At 36.6% G+C, this 17,674-nt stretch overlaps 1 protein-coding gene across 4 annotated transcripts in view; it reads left to right on the top strand.

Annotated features, from left to right (window-relative positions):
- PAN3 (poly(A) specific ribonuclease subunit PAN3) overlaps positions 1 to 17,674 on the top strand; it is a 79,173-nt gene that overhangs the window by 53,780 nt on the left and 7,719 nt on the right. For 3 of the 4 annotated variants that reach the window (XM_032181680.1, XM_032181689.1, XM_032181671.1), the window contains 7 exons: positions 856 to 1,017; positions 1,281 to 1,397; positions 1,492 to 1,593; positions 9,894 to 10,059; positions 10,499 to 10,586; positions 16,375 to 16,514; positions 17,444 to 17,573. In XM_032181680.1, coding sequence (XP_032037571.1) covers positions 856 to 1,017; positions 1,281 to 1,397; positions 1,492 to 1,593; positions 9,894 to 10,059; positions 10,499 to 10,586; positions 16,375 to 16,514; positions 17,444 to 17,573 — 905 coding nt within the window. The remainder of the gene's footprint in view (positions 1 to 855; positions 1,018 to 1,280; positions 1,398 to 1,491; positions 1,594 to 9,893; positions 10,060 to 10,498; positions 10,587 to 16,374; positions 16,515 to 17,443; positions 17,574 to 17,674) is intronic. The other variant, XM_032181699.1, reaches the window with a different exon arrangement.

Here is a 17,674-nt window from a genome sequence, read left to right as displayed (position 1 = left end):
TGCTTAAAATAAGTGGAAAAAAAATAAACATCAAGGCAATAGAAAGCAGTATTGCATTACTCTGTTCATGCATCCTCCCTCTAAAGGAATGCCTACTATGTGTTTTCAAATACTATAGTAGCAAACTTGGTTGTTTTAAAACAAATTGGCTGGCTTATCCGAGAGGCTTTGTACTACTTGTTGGCAGGCAAGAGGAACATAGTATTCATTGTATATTTTTTTTTTGAGGACTTAAAATTGATTCTGTTCAATTTATATTTAAACAGACTGTTTTGCTTGCAGTATCCTTTCTTTTCAACTGTGTGTTTAATGTGGTCATGCTACAGTATAAAATACAGTTTGGTGTACTAACCCAGCTAAGGTACAAGTGTATCTCTTCTTGCAATCTCTTAATCTGATTTGTAAATCTTCAGTGCCTCTCTGTTTTTGAAACCAGTATGTTACAATGCAATATTCAGATTTGTTTTTTTGTGTGGATAGGGTTCTTACAATGATATGAAGTCTGTATGGAAATTGGTGCTTATCCATGAATCTTTGCAGGGAAAAAAACACAACACATGTCATTCAGAATGGTGAATTTTTAAGGCAAGTGAGAAAACTTCAGATGAAACTCTGCATCTATTGTTGATTTTTACTTGGTGTAACTATTTTTATGAGGACGGTTACCAGTGTGGAGTCCCTTTCAGGAACATAGATTGATATTAAAGCAGAAATAGTGAACTTTAACTTTACATGCACATAAAAGATACTATGAACTTCTGTATTAGTGACATAGCCAATTTAATCTCTACTCTTGTAATATTTTTTCCAAAGATAACTGATACCCAATATGTTTCTGTATCTACGCTTATTTAGCAGTTCCAGCGGAAGTGGACAGCTACCACAGTCTCTTTCCTTTAGAACCACTGCCACCACCTAATCGGATACAGAAAACAAGCAACTTTGGGTACATTACGTCATGCTATAAAGCTGTAAATAGTAAAGATGATCTGCCATATTGCCTTCGGAGGATACATGGTGAGAAAAATTGAGTTGACATTTTTTTTAAATGCCAGTGCTATTTTTGTTTAAATATTTTGAGCTACTTGTAAAGCTCAGAACAGCTTTGATAGAATTATTCTGTGGGGTTTAAGAGAGCAAGAAGATCCCATAGGACTAGTGCTGCTAGGTATGCTAGTCTTATTTTAATGTTTAATTGCTTTTCAGTAATTTCAGAAGAAAAAAAAAATCCCTTTCCCCCCAAACATTACATTTTAAACCGTGTTTTTGGTCTTTTCTAGGTTTTCGTCTTGTTAACACAAAATGCATGGTATTGGTTGACATGTGGAAAAAAATTCAGCACTCAAATATAGTAACCTTGCGTGAAGTGTTTACCACTAAAGCATTTGGAGAACATTGTAAGTTTTTGTTTTTTTTTTCCCCAACTGATGTGTTTAGACTTTCTTCTAGATATGCTTGAGTTAGTAATTGTCACATGTTTCTATTTTTAAGCTCTTGTGTTTGCATATGATTTTCATGCTGGAGGAGAGACTATGATGAGCAGACACTTCAATGACCCTAGTGCTGATGCCTATTTCACGAAAAGAAAATGGGGTAAGAAAACACATTATCATACAATATTTCTGTAAACTATTTCCACTGCTTGATTAGTAAATAAATGATCAAAAGTAGTTGTTGTCTTAATTTTTCAAGTTTCAAGTAGTAGTTGTCTTAATTTTTTAGCTAATCAGTTTTGTCATATCACATAAGCTGGTTGGGATCAGAATTTTTTTCATTTTCCATTTCTGAATGAAATTTTTGAATATTTTTTAAAAACTTTTTGCTTGAGTTAAACTTTTCACCTAAGGTAAATGAACAGCTTTTTCTCCTGGTCACGTTTGACATCAATTCATTTGCAAAATTAAAGTCAGTTTGGAAAGAAATTTACAATTCTTTGTCTGCAGGGTAACAGGTTTGCACAGGGGATTGGGAAACAAGCTCTGGGTCCTAATTGCAGGTCTGTCACAGGGTGACACCCGACCCTGGAGATCTTTTGTAAGAGATGTATGCTTTGTCAGTGTGATGCTTGTTGAGGTGTTCTCCAATTATAAAATACCTTTTTTGTAAAGCATTCTGAGGACTAATTTTAGGCAGCGCTTTGTTTAATGTTTTGAAATATGAAGTACTAGTTGAAGACAAGAAATGGACAGAGAAAGTCTCTTAATGTATTATTTTCTGACAGAAACTCCGTATCATAGGTCTGATTTTTTTCTCTTTCAGATGTATGCTCTGACTTCAAAGGAGTCGTTCAGGCTACATCTACATTAATAAGCAAAACCTGTCACCACCTATTATGTGGCCCAGTGGAGTTCATATCCATGTGGCTAAACTCTTCCCCCCCCGCAAAATAGTATGCTGTCAATCATGCTATTAGAACCAGTTCTTGACCCATACAGTCCCACAGAGTGAATTCAGGTGTTGTCAGGAATGCAGCAGGCCAAAACTGTTACAGGCCATTACCATGCTGAGAACAAAGCATGCTAACAGTTGAAAAGTATCACAGAATAATTTTGGGTTGGAGAGTACCCTTGGAGCTTGCATGGCCCAATGTCCTCTCACCTGGACCAACCTTGAAATCAGATCTAGCACATGGATGAAGAGGGGACACTAATGATGCCTGTGACCTGACCTTGTTTATTAGTGTAGATGTTGCCTTAATTGTCTTTAGGTGGCCAGTTGTTAAAGATAACCAAAACTAAGGTTTCTACTTTATTGTGGCTTTTGAAATTAGAGCCTTTACTTGTGAATTCAATCTCTTTCAAAGGTTGGGAAACCTCATTTGGCTATCTGGTAGATCAAAGTATAATGGATTATTAGCATGTGAATATACATTCAAAGGCTTGTTAGGTCCCTTGTACATTGAATAGTTCACACTGGCTTTGCACTGAACTAATATAAGTTGGAACTTGAGTTCCACCATTGGTTTTGGTGGTAATGTCTCAAGACAGAAGAAACACTAGATTAGCTTGTCATATCTTGTGGCAAGTCAAAGAATGTAATTACAAATACAGTGATCTTGATGTGAAACTCATTTGGTAGGATAAACATGGAACGCCCACTGCTAGATTAATAGTGGTTATGTGCAGGACTAGACTTCTGAGTGTCTCCCACCTGTGGTTTTCAATTTCCATGTAAATCAGTCCTTGTTATGTTTTTACACCTCTCTAGAGTATTACATAGAGAAGATTGATGTCTGCCTTAGATAAATTAATAAATGTATAATAAAATTATTTTGGACACATTCATTTGTCACACTGGAAGAGAATAAGTTTTGCTGTTATAAAAGGCAGTCATGCCTCATTAATATATTGAAGATCTTTGAAGGTAGATCCAGTAGATATCATCTTGCATTTTTAATGACATCTCTTAAAAAACAAACAAACAAAACAAACACAAAAACAACCACAAACACCACCACCAAAAAAAAAAAAAAAAAAAAAAAAAAAAAAAAAACAAACACAAAACACCCCAAAACTAAGTGGTAATAAGAGGAGTCCTCAGTTAGGTTAATCACTGGTTGGAAGGTAAGAAACAGAGTGAACAGTTGACTTTCACAGTGAAGGGAGGTCACTGATGGAGTCTCACAAGAATGTGCTGGGAGCTCTATTTCTTAACACATTCACTTATCCATATTGAAGATAAATAATGCTCTGTCAGTGTTTGCTGACAAAACCTAGTTATTTAGATTGATTAAAAACAAAGGCCAATTGTGATAGATTGCAGAAGGATTTTACAGGACTGGAACTCTTGGCAAAAAATCTAGGGGATGAAGTTCAGTGTAATAAATGTAAAGTGAAGAGACTGAGGGAAAATAATCCTAATTTTAAGTATAAATTGATGGCCACTGTCATGGCTGTTACAACTGAAAAATAGATCTAGGGTTATAGTTAAATGAATCAAGGGAAATACTGTCCTCTTGAATATGGATTTGGAATTGTTGCAGATTAAGAAAAGAGTAAACAATGAAGTAAAAGATGCTGTAATTAAGATGTGGTTGTATCACAAATCTAATACCTGTAGTTGTGGTCAACTTTAGCCACTTTGACTAACATAAAGGAACATAAAAAGCTCAAAGGTGACAGGGGTAATCAAAGACATGGAATAGCATCAATACAAAGAACAGCAAAATGGGATAGTACTTCTGCTCTTGAAGATGGGAGAGGAAGATTGGGTTGAAAATGACTGGAATATGGTAGGTCTCTGGAAATCATCAGGGAAAATAAAAAAGCAGCAACTCTTTTCTGTTTCTTTTCTTTTTTTACAAAAACTAGGGATTGGCAAATGCCTAGCCAGGCAGCAAATTCAAAACCAGGGTAAAAATAATTAAGTCATATAAATTTGTCACAAGTTATTGTGGATGTTTGCCTGTGTTCGAGGGGAAAGTATTCTTACTCACACAAGAGGAATAATTTGAATTGTTAACTGCAAAGACCATCAGGAGGTCTCAGAGCTGCAAAACACTGGAAGATAGCAAAATACTGTGTTCATGATCTGTTATTTATTGTGAGCTACTATTTTGATTTTTAGCGTACATCATTGAAGCAGGCTACCTATTTGACCCAGTGCAAATTTCTTCTTTAGGTAAGGGTAGTCTTTGAAACCGAAAATAAGGCATCAATTTTTGTTCAGCCAGGAGAAAGTCTGATTTCATTAAAACATACTATTGCATCCTCCTTTAATATCTCAAAGTTCTGATAACTCACTCCTGCCTGTGGCTCTTCCAGTCTTTTTTTTTTTTTTTAATTTAGAAAAAAATCCCCTGCAGTTCACCAGTTTTGCCAAATCTTTCTGCACATCTTTGCTCTGGCTTTTCTTTTTTGGTAACTTGTGCTTTCTAGTCTGATCCTCAGTAGAAGGAGCAATTTAAGAGAGAAAAATAAGATTGCATACTTGATTTCTCGGAATTGCCTGCCTTCATGGATCCTTTCTCCATCCCCTCACAGAATTTCTTGGCCGTCTGCCTGCCTAGAGGAGACATCCAAGAGAAGCAGGGGAATGGATGGAAGTTGGGTACTCTGCAGCATGAGGCCCAGATTAGTGCAATTGCTTTTAAGGTTTTAGGAGGCACAACTCTGCCAACCTGATCAGTGAACTCAGAGAATTTGATTTCAGGTATGCAACCTTATTTATGTTGAACACTCCAGTTGGCAACAATAGACTTTGATGGTTAAAGGCTGAGGATTATGTTTGTTTGTTTGTTGTTTTTCTTTTCTTTTCTTTTTTTTTTTTTTACATGGCTGTCTTGCATGTCACTTTTGGTGTCAGTGTGATCAGTCTTGGGTTTTTCTTTTTGCCATGCTATTTGCAGATCCTGTTACAGTACTTCTTTGGAAGGAATTTTGTGTGGAAAAAAATTAGCAGCAGCTTACATTTATTTTTATTCTAAACACCTCTAAGCAAATGTCTTAATTTCTGAAATCTATACAATTTATTTTTTGTGTTGTTCTTTTTGCAATGAAATATTCCTTCTCCAGGTGATAGAGTGATAATCTGATGCTGTTCTGTAATATTCAACTAAATGTTCACAAGTTTTCAAATCAGCAATCTTCTTTTCAGCTAATTTGGAATAATTTATTTGAATAATTCCCTTTTTATTCTCATTCCTCATATTTCTTCAAGGCACTTTCATTTTTATCAAGAGTCTAAACTTAACATTAAATCTGTTGTTCCAAAACTTCCATTTTCTCCACCTTTCTGGTATCAATGTTTCAGATTATAGTACACGTTAATACATTTATATCTGCAGAAATGCTATTCCCTTTAATTTAGCAAATTAACACAAAAGTCCTGGAACCTTTTTTTCTTAACCTTCCAATAACTAAACCACATTTTGAATGCATGTATTTTAAAGCTAATAGCTAGAAAATCGTGACAAATAAATAGTGACTCGATATTGCTGCCAGTTAGGTATTTTCTTTGTCCTGATGAGTTTTTTGAGGTATCGGCATCAGAGGTGAGCATGCCCCTGTATGTCCTTTGGTCTGTGTATGAAAAATACCGAGTTATTAAGTACGGTGTGCATGCACTTAGCAGTAGTTTTCAGCACCACAGATTCTGCTTTATGGCAGTTGAATACTTTCTGATGAATGTAGGCAAGCTTCCTGGACCTTGAGTTCCTTTGGATACATTATTAATAATAGTGTTTGATGCAGAAACGTGGACTTTATTGGCTCTGTAGCTTTTGCATCTTCAGTCACTGAGTATTTTTTCAGAAGATATCTCTTCATTTTAGAATAAGTTAAGTTGTGTAGTTGGACTATGATAAGCAGGAAGCATATATGAATATTTAAAAGCAACGTGATGTCTCTATCTACAGACATTCTAAAAACAAAGAAGATGAAAATATCTTGTATCCTATTGAAAACACAAAGCTAACCAAAATCTAGAAGTACTACTTTTAGATACTGTAAACACTGTTTTGCTCAGTTTTCAGCTTTTCTGATGAAAAATATGGAACAATTATCCTAAAATACCTCTGCCAAAAGCTGCAACTCTTTCCAAGTCAAATCAAGTTTTTGCTATCTTTTTTTTTTTCCTATGATTTGTAGTGCTGCATTAGTATTTCAGAACCTTTCTGTATATAGAAAATTGGGAAATGTAAAACTGAAGCCCAGGTCCCTTCTGGAGAAGGGGGGCAGAAAGGAAAGCTACTGCATGTGTCTTACTTCCAGTATTATAGCCAAGGAACACTAAAACCTAAATTCACAGTTCTAAATGTAAAAGACTGATTTATAGGCCTGACAGGTTCAATTTAGTGATCAGCTAAATCTTTCATTAGACTTCTGATTTTTTCATAAATGTCAGATGAGAACAGGGTGTGTTAGCATGCTCTGTGACCATGTTCCTGACTGAATACGTAAAACAGGTCCTGCTGCTGGGGTCCCAGCTCTTTCGTCCTGTCCCAGGGCTATCCCTAGGTTCATCCTCATAATGGGTAACTGCACTTCATTTTAATGTCTTTTTTCTTCAAAAAAAGACAACCACCAGTGCTAAGCGTATGCTGCACATTTTGCTCAGCTGAGAACATTATAACACTGAATTTTAAATAAATAAAAATAAGGCAGTGAGTTCATTTTAATGTAGGAAGGAAGGTAATGGACTACCCGTGTTTTTGGAATGGCAGTTCTTACATTTTTAATCTTCCCCATTAGCATTTATGTACTGCATCCAGAGGTGAAAGCTCCGACAGAAGCAAGTCTGTCCTGCACCAGAGGAAAGAGATAATCTGAAACTTATCAAGTTTGTGGCTGTGGGTTCAACCTGAGGTGGGAAGCCTCCTTAAAATCAACCATGAACCTCTAAAATACCATTTCTTGGGCTAAGAATTTTAATCATGTTTGTAACTTTTTCTTAATGGTTTTGTAACATTTTTTTCAACTTGTTTAGCACTTTTTTGGTAAGCTTTTAGCTGTGTGCTTTACTTGCACAGTGAGCTTTTGAGTCTAATATCCTTGGGTCATTGCTCAGGTGCCATCTGTAGCAGGCCTGGTAGGCCTTAATGGACATAATTCATAACCAGCATTACTGCTAACTGGACTGCCTTCAATGTTGGTTGTTTTGAGCAGATAGATACGTAAGAGGGCATTTCAAAGTGATTTTTCAAGTGTTTTAGCTAGTACCTTTAGCGTAGGGGAATGAAGGCTGCAGCCAACCAGCCTGAAAGCAGCAGCCTAGATTTAGCTGTAGCCACAAGCAACTCTTTCCAGTAGTAAAATAATCCTAGAATCATTAAGGTTGGAAAAGCCCTCCAAGATCACCTGGTCCAACCATCCCCTACCACCCCTGTCACCCACTGAGCCATGTCCCCAAGCACCACGTCCAACCTCTCCTTGAACACCCCCAGGGACGGTGACGCCACCACCTCCCTGGGCAACCTGTCCCAGTGCCTGACTGCTCTTTCTGAGCAGAAATGTCTCCTCATTGCCAACCTGAACCTCCCCTGGCACAACTTGAGGCCATTTGCTCTAGTGCTATTGCTAGTTATCTATGAGAAGAGGTCAACCCACACCTTCCTTTCAGGTAGCTGCAGAGAGCAATAAGGCCTCCCCTGAGCCTCCTCTTTTCCAGACTAAACACCCCCAGTTCCCTCAGCTGCTCCTCACAGGACTTGTGCTCCAGGCCCTTCACCAGCTTTGGAGCCTTTCCCTGGACACTCTCCAGGGCCTCAGTGTCCTTCTTGTACTTAACTGAGATTTTCTCATTGACAGAAAGGTGTGATCTCCCAGCTCTTTTTTTTTTTTTTTTTTGAATGTACTCTTGGTTACATTGCCTTTAATCTGGAAATCAAAGGGCAAGTGTTCTTAAACACATGCAGAAAACTAACCCTCAAGTTCTGGCTTTTTTCTTTTCAGAATATTATAGCAACACTTCTGTTCTGCACGTATTTATTTTATACATAAAGGTTCGTAAGACAGTTACATATTTATTCCTGCTAAACATATGACATGTTGCTGTTTACCAGAAGTAAAGTATACTCTATAATAGCAACTAATGGTTAGAAAAAAAAGACTTGATTAATACAGGAACTTATGTCTCACATCTTATAATTTTTCTCATGCTGAAGAGGGAATCATGGGGGCTGGTGGGGAGTTTGCTACGTGAGACTTCTGGTATGCTGGTTTGTGGGAAGTGATTTGCATAATGATTCATCAGGAGGCCAAAAAAAAAGACACAAAGAATATCTCATTATATTCAGCCTTCAGTAGACATGCCAGGCTTGATGCTATTTAAAGGAGACAGTGTCTTGACCTTCATAATCTAAACCAAAACACCTTAAACCTGCAAAATGACCTAGTGTTTTTTTTTTTTTTTTAAACTGGGAATATCTTCAGCCCATCACCCCAAACTAGTCAAATTTTTAAGTAAAGCTTTCTGTAATATTTCATTTTTTGGCGTGTGTGTACCCATGCAGGGGCACATAAACATGCACCCAAACTTATTTTAAGCAAATGCATGGATAGGGAAACGCTGTGGTGGGGCGGAAAAAAACACAAAACAACAAGGAACATGTTTGGAGAGGAATTTTGGTTTTGATATATTTTATTTGAGATTTGTGCAATGCAAACTGTAACAACTTTGTATTAAAGGCATCTTAGGGAAAATAACATCTATTAACTATCTTTTTTCATCTATGGCTTAGTGTTACTGGGAAACAATTTTGCAGTATGGAATTTGTGTGTTTGCAAATGATTAGTTTACTTCAGAAAGGAGGACTATGAATCCATTTAGAAATTAGGGGATGCGTTGCTTTCAGGTGGCCCATTAAATGCACTGTAGAGTGATGACTTGTCAGCGAGTTGTGTCAGAGCTGGTGGACAAAGTTGTGTTCAATGATGTTTAGCCACAGAATCTTCCACTCTGCTCATATAGTTTGAAACTAGTTTGTTGTATTTCCCTCAGTTTTATCAGATGTAGAATGTTTGACTTCCTTACCTTCCTACAGTAAAGGAGATGAAACAGGATCTGTTGCAATTGCTGTGATATTTGCTTGTTTTTTCACAACGCTAGTATTTTTACTTCTCAAATATGTACGATTCCAGTTCAGCAATTCCAGGAATTTTTAACTGGTGCTCTTATTGTAATGAATATTCATCCTAAACTTAAAAATCAGCATAGTTTTCCTGAATATGAGTGAAAATAGTAATGTCCAGTGAGTTTGCAGTGTTTTAAAGTTTATTGCCCTTCCAAAAATTAAACAAAAATCATTATAGCACAATAGGTGGTATCTGTCTTTTTGAGTACTGTTGATTAAAAGCTCAATGAAAAGAGTATGTGAATTAACTGTATAATTCAATACGTTCTAAGTGTAATTATATGTAGTAGCTATCTGTTGATGCTTAGTCTTTTTCCTCCAGGTCAGCATGATGGACCTCTACCACGGCAGCATGCGGGATTGCTTCCAGAGTCGTTGATATGGGCATATATTGTGCAGCTCAGCTCTGCCTTACGGACCATTCATACAGCAGGACTAGCATGCCGAGTTATGGATCCAACAAAGATTCTTGTAACTGGCAAAACAAGGCAAGAAAGTATTCATTTTCACTGTATACTGTGGTCTGTGTTCATGATATCTGTTAACCACGCAGCTTTTTAGCAAAATAGCAAAGGCTTGATTAAGAAGTTCTATTAATATCTCATGTCAATTGAAAATGTGCTAGAACTTGTAAAGTTCTATTTAAACACATTTCAGGAAGATTTATGCACTATCCTCAAGGTACAGTTGAGATCCACCAGTGCCAGCTTAGAAACTTATTGATTTATTTGTAATACAAGGCTGTCTGTTGCACTATATCAAACAGTAAAATCAGTATTTTCTGCTTCATAATAGTTTGTGAAATACTAAGATAACTTTTTGTCATATTAAAGCATGTGAATATTAGGGGAAAGGTATGAATATTTTGGGGAAAAATGGAGTAAACAGCAAAACTTACTGACACTTTCTTTTTTCTCGTTCCCAAAGGTTACGAGTTAATTGTGTTGGAATCTTTGATGTTTTAACATTTGACAACAGTCAAAATAATCCACTGGCATTAATGGCTCAGTTTCAGGTAAGACAACAGTGCTCTATTGAGGTTGGTGTCTTGGCACAGAGAGTACAGAAAACCAATGTGATTCCTTTTGGCAGATGAATATTTTAGTTGAATCGTAGTCTGGTGTAACTATCTCTAAATAACTATTTTTTTATTCCTGATTTGATCTTTGTTTGAATTTGTTTGTAACTTAGAAATGTGAAAGCTCATTTTGCTATCTTCTGCTTCTGAAACTTCAGCAAACTCACAGAACAGGTCAAACTGTTAGTATTTAACAAACTGAAGTCAGAAATGGTTGGAATCACAGATCTCTAAAGAAAGAAGAAGAAAAATCTTGTATTTAGTGATAGAGATCAGAAAAAGTTTCAGTAGCAGTTTTTGCTCTTTCTCCTTTGTTTTAACAAATAATTAAGTGATGAATGACTGTAAACAGAGGAGGAAAAGATCTTTTAAAATATCTGCATTTAGGCCTTCTCCTCACTCCTAAAAGATTCGAGTGTATCTTTATTTTAGGCTCCTAGTTTTTCCGTGCTCTCCTGGCGTTCTCTGAAGTGTGGACTCTGCATAATTCGTGAATTAAGAAGAATCCCTTTAGACTTAACAAAAACTGTTCCACAGTCATCTGGAGCATCACTGTGTACAGGAGTGCCTCTTTCCCTAACTTCCCCTCAGGGTAAAGTACATTGCTTCAGCAGTCATCACGTACCCTGTCCATACTGGGAGAGAAAGACTACAGTAGGGAGTTGGATTTAATTTATTTTCATTAATTGAGCTTATTCACTGTGAGAAAATTGCTCATTCAGAGTCTTCCAGTAATAAATGAGATGTTTGAACTTTGGCCAGGCAGAAACTAGCTTATTGGAGACCTTGTCCTAGAACATATCAACTTTTTTAAATAATACACTAAAGCAATTTTTAGTGTACTTCTGGTAGGACATCAAAGGATCCTTCCTGTGCCCCACCAGATACACGTCAATGGGCTTGTGGTAATAATTTAATAGAAACCAACTGAGAGGATACAGGGATGCAAGTAAGTGAGGGATTCCATTCATAAAACTGTGGCGAGATTATGATCTAAATAATTCCTTAAATTTACTTTAATAGCAACAAGAGAAGAGATCCTTCTGAGATATTATGGCATTCAAGTAATTTTAAAGCAAAATATTTAACGTACTTGGAGGTACAAATCTGAAAATACTTGCGGGTATGCCAAACTGTCAGAAGCATTTAGTACCATAGCAGCCCAACATTTGGCAACTAACTTTCTTAACACCTAGTTTTGCTTAGATACACATCTTGTTTGCATGCTTTATTCATTCTTATTATCCAGATTATTCAAGTATCACCACTAAACCAGTAGAGAAGTACTCTTCTGTGTGGAAGACGTACGCTGGAGATAGAAAACATTGCATTACCTCCTTTTTGTTGCTTCCTCTAGAAAGGCTAGATTTTCATAACCCATTTTGTTCCTTCAGAGATTCTGGACTGAGTTAATTCCTTGAAATTCAGAAGTCGTTTATCACACTCTACCTTTGTTTGCCCTAGCCAGATAACACTACAAAATAACAGCTGCAGCTTGTCCTTTTTCCTCTCGATCCATGACCCAGTTCCTGAATTCCTCAGGGACTGTAAAAAATGTAGGTTATCTGTTGGTTTACTGCCCAGCTAATATGCATTTCCTTGTTGCTGTCTTCAGTGGAGGAAGGTATTTTTGTTAGCATTTGTCACTTTCTGGCTATTTCCCATTGTTAATATAGATAGGAAAGAGTTAGGCCACAACAGAGAAGGGCTATGCAAAAGGATTGCAATTGTTCTTCACAGGCTGTTTTTCAGAGCCTGTGTTAAATATGTTAGCTTACATGATCATTTAAGATTTAAAGGAAACTAAAAATACATAAATGAAATATGAATGGTCACTTACATTAAAAACAAGATGCTTAGACCTGTAGAAATTGCTTCCCCATCCTGCCTCCCTCCCCTGAATCTTTAAGTCATGTGTCAGTTACTAGATTCAGGTGGTAAAACTGTAAATGGTGATACAGGAAACAATAGGTTTAATAAATACTGCTGTATTGGAATAAAAATGAAACAGTTCTCTCTGTATGAAATGAAGAGAAAACATAGGTTCTATTGATATAACAAGGGCTGTAAGGTTACATTTGCTCAAAGTAAATATTTTTAATGTAGTAAACGAAAATAATTTTCACATACACCTCCCCAGATTTAAATAAACTAGCAGAAGAGGCATCTAAAGTCTTGATGTTGACTTCAAAATTAATAAATAATCTCGGAACTTGGAGGGACTTAAGTACAATTCCAGTACTTAAAAGGACAAGCAAATCTACAGAATTAGTGATTGAGCTGATACTGATCCAAGCACAGCACTGGAACAGGATAAACGAAGTGTCAGTTTCAAAGAACTTATGGAAGATGGATCTTGTCAAAAAATGTGATTTATTTGACTAGCTTACATGTCTCGCTGATGCAGCCAACTGTATAAAATGCTCATATATCTTGAGGGCTTTTGGCACAGGAGCGTATATCTTTTTAACATTAACATGCAGAAAGAATACCTATTAAATTAACTTTTAAATTGCTCACTGACATATTTAAAATTCATTTGATAACAGGGAAACCGTTAATGAAGAAGGCTGTTTCTGAGGGTATCTCCTTGAGGCTATTTTTTAGTCTAATGCTACTTTATATTTCCATCAATGACCCTAGATGATGGTGATACAATCTTTACCTGCAAAGTTTTTCAAGAGATAAAAAAGAAAGGTTGTTACAGGTTACAGTTATTACTAATTGAATTGCTACTTAAATGGTCATTAGTTGCATGCAAGATATGTTTTTGAACAAAAGGCAACCTGTACTTAAAAAATGTAGTAGTTTTCTTTGAAGTTGTGAATTGACTTAGTATGATTTTAATAGTCACTGTTGATAGTTACCATAGCAAAAGTCTTCTGGCAAGCTAATGGCTCGTGACCCTTAAATATGTGAAAAGCATGACACGGAACATAAGCAGAGAAATGATCGTATCTGATGTGTACCTTTAACCGGTAAAGCTACTGCAGGAGTACTCCTTACTTCTAGTGTCCCTGCTTCAAAAAAAGTCTAGCAGTTTGTTTGCATCCTTTAAACTTCCTCTGCCTTGAAGCAGCAAGATCTGAATTAGTTTTTTTTCAGAGAGGAGGGTAAGACTTAATGGGAATATATGGCTTTCTTTTCCTTGCAGAAAGATGGTGTGCTTTTGGGATGTTTTTACCTTGTCTGCATGGATAGAGTTTGTCAGTGGATGGCAGTTTGATCCCTTCTGAAATAGGAATCTGAAATCCATAAATCCAGATGTCCATTCCATTATCTAATCAGACACAAGAAAAAAATAATAATCTGTGTACTTCTGTGCTCTTGTAAGAATTCGTACACTGGACATTGTAATAACACTTTATTTCAGGGTTTTAGCTGTCAGTGAATAGCGAGGCATCTTCAGGGAGTGATTCAGCTTGCTTAAAATCTGAATTGTCCTGTGGAATACAGAGATCTTCAATTGATCAGACTCTTAACTGAGTAACTTCAAGTTTAAATCCCTAAAATTAACGGGATGAATCCAAACCGTTTTTCGACCAAAACACAAGTTAAGCATTGGTTGTAACTGGAACTGTGTGCTTGAGGCTGCATTGGTGTGTTGTATTATCTCTGCCCATTTTTCTGTTAGGTGTACTTAGCAAAATAAAGAAAACTCTTTGAAAATAAAGAAAAGTCTGAATTTAGAATTTCCTAGCTGAAGCTAACATAGACCTCTTTCTCAACCATTTTTAAAAATCTAATGCAATCTGTATTATGAAAGCAACTATGTAAAGAGACTATTTCTCTATAGGGTCTTTCCTTAAGTTTTATGCTTTGGGTATATTTGTCAGGGTTGGGTGAAAAGCATTTATATAAGATACCTCCTTAACAATTATTAGAAGTTGGAAGCTTCTAAGTAGGAGACTGCAGAAAGAAGATAACGTTAATACAAATACTTCCATATTTCTCTCAAGTCTTTTGGAAACAAACAAGCAAAATAACAAAAATACCATTGCACGGGGTAAAGATGTCTCAGTGCAGATACCTTATCAGCAAGGTTCTTCTGTTTCGTACAACAGCAGTATCATCTGCTGCTCAAACTGTTTGTGCTTAGTAGTGGCAGCAAGTAGGTTCCCACCTTGTTGGTCTTTTTCATTTCTCTTTGCCAAAGTACAAAGCAATACTGATGCTCAGGAATTCCTGGTTCCTTAGGAAGTCAAGTCTAACAAATGCCAATCACATCTTCTCCACTCATTGTCTTTATTGCTGTCCTGTTTTCCGCGTCCTGTTTCTGTCTTCATTAATGACTGCCCTGTTCCATGCTTTTAAACTTATGTCACATTGCTTATCCATGTTTAAGTTGTGCTGCTTAATCATACGTTAGCAGTTGATACAGAAACAGCAGAGACATTCAGAGACCTGGAAACATGTTCTTTACTTGGTGCCTCAACATCTGGAAGATGTGCCCGAAGGGAAAGAAAGCTCTGTTCAGCTGCTGCAGCCAAAGGAAGCAGCAAACACAGCTATCTACCCCTCTGGGTGGAACAGCTGTGAGGGGCCGTGGCAAATCCACCATCTCGGGAGTTTCCTAAAGTTTTAGCAGCCAAATTCTAAACAGAACTTTCAATGTTTCTGTACTGCCAAATTGCTGACCTTCCTAACAGAAATGACAGCAGGTATACTCCCTGTGTGACAATGTTCTTTGCAAAACATTTTTGCTCCAGAATATAGAGTTGACATTCACAACAAATAGTAGCATTCACCTCTTAGCTTTTGCAAAAATATCTTTTCTAAGAGGAAAGTCAGGAAATCTGACTCTTAAATTCAGTCTGAAGCAGGCATCCAATATGGAAAGCTGCAAATGTTTCAAGTTTGGCCAAGTTACGTGCACCTGAAAGAGTTTCTGTAGAGAAAATCAGGCAGCTTTTGCTATGAAGAGTACTGTCTGCTACTAAATTAGGCTTCTGCTTTCAGAGGTGACTTCAAGTCTGGTGTAGCTTTTTGCAGTAACTTCTTGTGGCTGTCCTTCTACCTGTAAAATCAAAATGGGTAGAATTTTCTGTTGTGACAAAGTCTATGCAGCTGCTTTTTCTTTTTTTTTTTTGAGAAGCTTTACTCTAAGGAAAGGGGTTTGTAATGCTAAGGATTTCTTCACAAAATGGGATGCCGCTCCAGTTGTTAGCCTTACAGGTCTGTTCCTGTCTAGTTACTTCAGGCAGTTCGTATCTTTTCACACGGGCCATTAGAGATGAAAATCTATGATCTGTTTGTTAAAACAAAAACATGAGCTGCTAGGTTCCGGTAGGACATGTTTCTGTTTTAATGAATAAGCCTTGATACTTATTTCTGTGTCTTGTGCCGAGAAGGCTTGTGCAATTTGCTACCAAATATTTGATTCCTCAGCAGGCAGTGCATGAGTGGTTAGGAAAACCTCTTTGTGTAGAGCTTCTGCTCACTACAGAAGATTTTGCTCTGGTACTATCATTAAGCTAAAAAAAGTGGATTTTAAGCATTCAAGGGTAAATATACTATCTTGAAACTCTTAGGTATCAAACAGGAGATCAGGACAAATTCTCCTCTGTATGTTTTAACCACTTGGACAGCTGTATTGAACTATAGCACTTCAGTTGCTCAAGTCCTTCAAAGGTTACTGAAGAATGATCTCTTTAAATGCCATCTAGTTCTGTAGGTAATATTTATCTATACTATGAATCTTATCTGTGCATGTTTTCCCTGTTAGCAAGCAGATCTGATCTCCTTGGGGAAAGTTGTGTTGGCTTTGGCGTGCAATTCTTTATCAGGAATTCAGAGAGAGAATTTGCAGAAAGCAATGGAACTGGTGACAATCAACTATTCCTCTGATCTGAAGAATCTGATTTTGTAAGTTTGCTACTACGTTTATTTGCCAATGTCTTAAACAAAATAATAATAAAAATACATCTTTTAAAGGAAATTACCTTAACATACAGATGAAAAAGTCAAAATAATATTTTCAGTTGCAAATAAGGTAGAACTGTCATTGAATGTCTGCATAGCCAGTGCATTATTAAGCATTATCATTTAAAGTTAATTTATATAATGCGTATTTTTATGGTATAGCTAATAAAAATCAGTCCCCTTGCTTTATTAGAGTGTTGTTAAAGCTCCTAATAAGAAGTTACTATTCAACTTTAAAGAACTATACAAAGCAAACACACACACCCCAAATGAAAAACAACAACAACAAAAAAAGAAACACACCACCACGCAAGCCTTATAAGTAATCTTCAGTACTGGGTTTCTTGCCTGTTATCTACCATAGCAATATCCTGGTCTTATCTCACATTTTCACAGTTTCAGAAGATATTAAAGAATAGGCACATTTCCTTTTTGACCAAAGACTTGAACACTAGCTTTTCTTAGTCGTGTATCATTTTGTGGTGTTCTTTAGTACAGTCATTATTTCTGCTCTTGCAGCCTAAGAGGGGAAAGTAGAGAAATCTGTCCCCTCTCTCATTTGAAACACAATTGCATGACAATCTGAATCTTTGCATCCTTCCCTCTTTTCAGGTATGCTCTTAATGTTTGAGTGGAGTGAACTAAGAAGTTCCATGAAGGCACAATCCTAGCTAATACAAATAACTGTCTGGAAATGTAGAAGTAAATTAACACAAATATTTTCTTCGTTAATATCTTTTTAATTAAACACAAATTGTCAACTCATATTAAATAGACATCAGGGTCAATAGTTGTAAAGTCATAATAGGACGAACTCTCTGGCACTTGCAGCATGTTTAAGTAATCTTTTGGGGGTGGGGATATTTTGGCAGGTATTTGCTGACTGACCAAAACAGGCTTCGCAGTGTAAATGATATCATGCCTATGATTGGTGCGCGATTCTATACTCAGTTGGATGCTGCTCAAATGAGAAATGATGTTATAGAGGAAGACCTTGCAAAGGTAAATAATTTGGTAATTCGTACAGGAAGACGTATAGTTGGTAATCCTACAGCTCTACTTTAAGGGGGAATGTTTTCTAGGTACTTTTTCTTTTGTTTGTT

Source organism: Aythya fuligula, chromosome 1 (assembly GCF_009819795.1).
Source record: "Aythya fuligula isolate bAytFul2 chromosome 1, bAytFul2.pri, whole genome shotgun sequence".
Lineage (NCBI taxonomy): Eukaryota > Metazoa > Chordata > Aves > Anseriformes > Anatidae > Aythya > Aythya fuligula.
Note: the sequence above shows the minus strand (reverse complement) of the source record. Positions and strands in the feature narration are given on the sequence as shown.